The sequence below is a fragment of the Salvelinus fontinalis genome, chromosome 18 (assembly GCF_029448725.1).
Source record: "Salvelinus fontinalis isolate EN_2023a chromosome 18, ASM2944872v1, whole genome shotgun sequence".
NCBI lineage: Eukaryota > Metazoa > Chordata > Actinopteri > Salmoniformes > Salmonidae > Salvelinus > Salvelinus fontinalis.
The window spans coordinates 62,365,519-62,370,148 of NC_074682.1; the positions used below are offsets into that span (position 1 = coordinate 62,365,519).

General features: G+C 39.7%; 1 protein-coding gene across 1 annotated transcript; it reads right to left on the minus strand.

Annotated features, from left to right (window-relative positions):
- Positions 1 to 393: 393 nt before the first annotated feature.
- Positions 394 to 4,092, minus strand: barx1 (BARX homeobox 1). The gene is made up of 4 exons (XM_055870239.1): positions 3,419 to 4,092; positions 1,759 to 2,050; positions 1,117 to 1,201; positions 394 to 958 (listed from the first exon to the last, which is right to left on the minus strand). Exons 1-4 carry the CDS (start codon positions 3,624 to 3,626, stop codon positions 791 to 793), a joined length of 753 nt encoding a protein of 250 aa, XP_055726214.1. The 5' UTR covers positions 3,627 to 4,092; the 3' UTR covers positions 394 to 790.
- Between the last annotated feature and the right edge of the window lie 538 nt (positions 4,093 to 4,630).

The following is a 4,630-nucleotide window of genomic DNA, read 5'->3' on the forward strand; positions in this document are numbered from 1 at the left end:
AACTCAACCCAGAGCTCCATATCATGCAGAATTGTGCGTAATGTTGGGACTACCTAGCAAGAAATTGTAGCGCTGATAGAATGTTACAAGTAAACGATTTACATCACAGCGCTGGAATATAAACTATATGTGTAGGTGAATGGAAATGCTTTGGGGGTAAAATTACCTCCCAGTTGCCAACAACATCAACATTCTCATGTGATTGCAGGAAATAGCAAATTTGGTCTAATTTCCTTTCAATATAAAAATAAATAAAAAAGAACGATTAAGTGTAAGTGAAAAAATATTTAATTACATCCAACAATGTCCTTATAATAAAAACATAGCTTAATAAAACATGTAAATATGCAAGACGAAGGCAGAACAGAAGAAGTATGTGTAAAGTGGGTCATTTGAATGGAGGCAATGAAAGAGTGCACCTACTGCTCGACGTGTGTCCCTCCCTCCCTCCGCTACCGCTCCGTAACGGTTAGTTCGGCGTGACGCGGATGGAAGCATAGGTATTGACAACACATTGATTACGAAAAGAAGATGTGACAATAACATACAAAAAGTAACCTCGTCCCAAGGCGGAAGTGTCTGGAGAACGATTACTAGTAATAAAAAATAGAGTTCCGCCTCTCCTACGGGAGGCCAACATCAGTCTCTCTATGTAAGTGCCAAAAATATCGAAGTCAAGGGCAAAGGCACTTCGATTCAACCGTCGACCACCATTACGCATCCCAGAGGCTGTATGAACGTCTGGTGAACGTCTTCAGAGAGTTGTCAGTTAGTCGGAGCACCAACGTTATTATTCCTCTTGGTTAGTGTCTGAATGTGACGAGGTAGAACCGTCCGACTGACGGTCGACGTCTCCAGACCTCTCCTGCTCCGAAAGCTGCTCGCTCGACGGGATAGAGTTCTTCTTCGGACGGCCTTTTGGTTTGGTTGGAGATTCCAGTCCTCCTCCTTGTAGGACCTGTACAGTGGAAACAATTCAAGTTTTAAAACGACAAAAAAATAATCTACAATTAAACTGTTTAGGCCTACCATAAAACCAAGTTATGCGAATATCATTATTTATCAAAACCACTCGCCTCCTTGTCATATTGTTCATAATAAGAAATAAGAACTTACTATTTTCTTCCATTTCATTCGTCTGTTCTGGTACCAGGTCTTGACTTGTAGTTGACTCAGATCCAGAGACTCAGCCAGATCTATTCTGTATGGGGACAGTGGCGATTACTGAGAAGTTCTTTCATTTCGATCCAGTTGCACATCTTGCACTAAAAAAGCATTTGAGTTAATATCTAACATGTTAAGAGAGATATTACATTTGAGTTAATATCTAACATGTTAAGAGAGATATTACATTTGAGTTAATATCTAACATGTTAATTAAGAGAGATATTACATTTGAGTCAATATCTAACATGTTAAGAGAGATATTACATTTGAGTCAATATCTAACATGTTAAGAGAGATATTACATTTGAGTCAATATCTAACATGTTAAGAGAGATATTACATTTGAGTTAATATCTAACATGTTAATTAAGAGAGATATTACATTTGAGTTAATATCTAACATGTTAAGAGAGATATTACATTTGAGTCAATATCTTGCATTCGTGTCATCAGTCTTATAGAGAGATATGACTGATTGGAGGCCTGTGTTATTGTGTTGTCTGACTAATTTGCGAGTCACTTTTACCCACAGCAATAATAGCTCCCTGGGGATAAATAAGGTTAATTTAATGGTTTAATTGATTTAAATACCTGTCTGGTGTTGAAAGGTACTTCTGTTTTTCAAATCTTTTCTCCAATCCCATTAGCTGTAGCTCAGTGAAGACCGTCCTGCTCCGGCGGCCTTTCTTGGTCTTACTGCTGCCGTCTCCGCCGTGCTCCAGCTTGCTCCGGAGGTGGAGGTCCAACGGGAGGTGGTGGGAAGCTGAGCCGCCGTGGAGTCCCGGAGCCCCGGATAGGAGAGCGGAGCCTAACGGTGATCCCAGTGAGCAGGAGAGTGGCGACATCGGGAACTTCAGGATACCCGATTGGTCTGCCTTCAAAACTGTAAATCAAACCATTTCACATATAACTGGGATTATCCCCCATTGAACTCCTACACGACAATAATCCATTTAACAACGAGGCTACACACTTGGCTATTTTCTTAAATGGTTCCACGTGATGATAACATGTTTTCTAGTAAAATATAGGTTAAAATAAATAACGTTTTTATTCTATATTTGTAAGAACAATTATTATTTTATGAGTTATTATGATAGTATTTAAATAGCAGTATAATAGTAGTAGCAGTACATATGTAGTATCGTTGTTTTTAGTACGTCTATGAGACGAGACATAGACCTACTACAAATAATTATTATTTAATTGTTGAATGTAATTGTAATAATTGTATTATTATCATGCTTATAACAGTTTATTATAGTGGAATTAATAATAATAAAATGATAAATTCAGTCAATGTCAGGAAATGTATAAATGTAATAACTAATAATAAAAAATGTAGAAATATTGATAAGCAAACCGATTATGCATATTCTTCATGAAATGTTTGAATATGTCTGTTGCCCCCCCCCCCCCCCCCCCCCCCCATATAATTTCCCTGAGCCAAATTCATATGGCCCATGACTACTGATATGCAAAACATAGTGGTATTCGATAACCAAGACCTCGTTTTACAAACCGTATGGTCAATCAATGTAAACAGCTTTAACAAAATGATAATACTATGGTAATTGTACATAAGACATGAGCCCAATCCTCTGTAGACTCCTGGCTGCGTCCAGAATAAAAAGGCCCGCATCGTCCTAACCCTAACCCCGTCCTTTCTGAAGTCTGGTCGGCCCAGTGTCACCATTAGCTCCATGACTGGAAATATTCACAAATGACTCAAACTTGTCTATATATTTCGATAGACTACAGTTCATATGACAATATAGCGAAACCTTGTTAAAAGTCCAATGGAATTGGAATCTTGTTTTTCCCCCCCAAAAAGTATGTTAAATATTGAGCTATGGCACGCACTATAACGCACTCCTGTCGATGACTTACTTTGGGAAGCATCAAAGGAACCCGTTGGTAGGCCTGCCCTATTGCCTGCGTTTCTACATACATTTAATTTTTTTAATAATCTAGATTGTGCACTTTGTATAAGAAAATAATACCAAGGAAACGAATGTAAATCATATGCAAATATGTATTAAATTAATGTGTTACGCTCGCCATTTAGGACAATTAGGTTTCTGACAGAACGAGTTGTTTGAGGGGAAAAACCAAAAGCAGTCCTCCAGAGAAGACTAACAAAAACGAATAAAAAATGCAATATAATCATTTGAGTCATTTTGAATACAAAGTTGAGTAGGCTGCATCTCCCCTCTAAAAACAAGTTAGTACGAAAAGCATCGCAGTTTACCCAGGTGGTTGTGGTATGGCCGCGCCGAGAGCAGAGCTTGTACTCCGAACTTGAGCAGGTCCCCTGCCGGGGTAGACACCTTGTGGTCCGGGTGGTCGGTGAGAATCTCCTCGATCATAAAGCTTCGGTAGCGGTGTGAGTGGGAGCGGTGGTCGGGGTGAACCTCCGGGGGATAATAGTGAGCCCCCAAGTCCAAGGGATGCTGCATGATTCACTTCAGCACGCGGGAAAGACGGAGCGCAATAAAAACTTCACTGTTTCTTCCTCCTTGGGTTTAGTTTCTCTCTACGGTAGAGACAGATACATGAACAAGACGTTCTTCCTTATTCTAGAACACGGGGAGAGAAGAAGACACTCTGATGAAGGAAGTTAATAACATCCTGAAGTGGACACTGAAATAAAAAACTGTTCTGTGTTGTTGCTGAATCCGATGCGTCCTCTTCTTGTAATCGCCTTAAAACTGTAAACTTCTTCAACCTTTTCTTTGCTGCTGAATCCCAATTTTGCTTTCGAATTCAGTATGGAACCAAACGTCCGGAACGTTTCATCAACACGTTTAATTTCCGGCCAATATCGAGTAGCCTAATGAAGCGTACCCCTGTTTACACCAGTAGACTAGCATCACGGTGTTTATGGATTGAGGAACGATATGCAGTTGAAGGTTTATAAGAGTACGCTCTCTATGCCCCTCCTCTCTTCAGACCAGCCAGTCTCTCAGACCCAGAGGAAGGAAACATCTATTAACATGAATTTGCATGCTAAAATAATTCTTTAAACAAATTACGAAATTTGGTTAGGCCAAATTAGCATACCTCCCTACTCCGAGGAAGAAAGAGAGAGAGAGAGAGAGAGAAAGAGAGAGAGAGAAGGATTTATTGCGCACAATGTTGAAGGAAAGGAAAGCTCGTCCGTTTGAAGGGCCCATGGCGTATACACGTCTTTGAAATGCATTTACAATGAATGTTACATTTTTTGTTGTTGTTGCAGAAAGTAAACATTTTGATCATATATTTGGGAATCTATTTACAGACATGCAATTCAGTCACGCACCCAAATACATCAACACATCAGGTCATGCAAAATAGTGTAGAAATATGCACTGATGGCCAGAGGAGCATCAATGTCTTTGTTCGCTTCAATAAGATGAATCCCTCACTACCTCTACCTCACTCTACCTCTACCTCTACCTCACTCTACCTCACTCTACCTCTA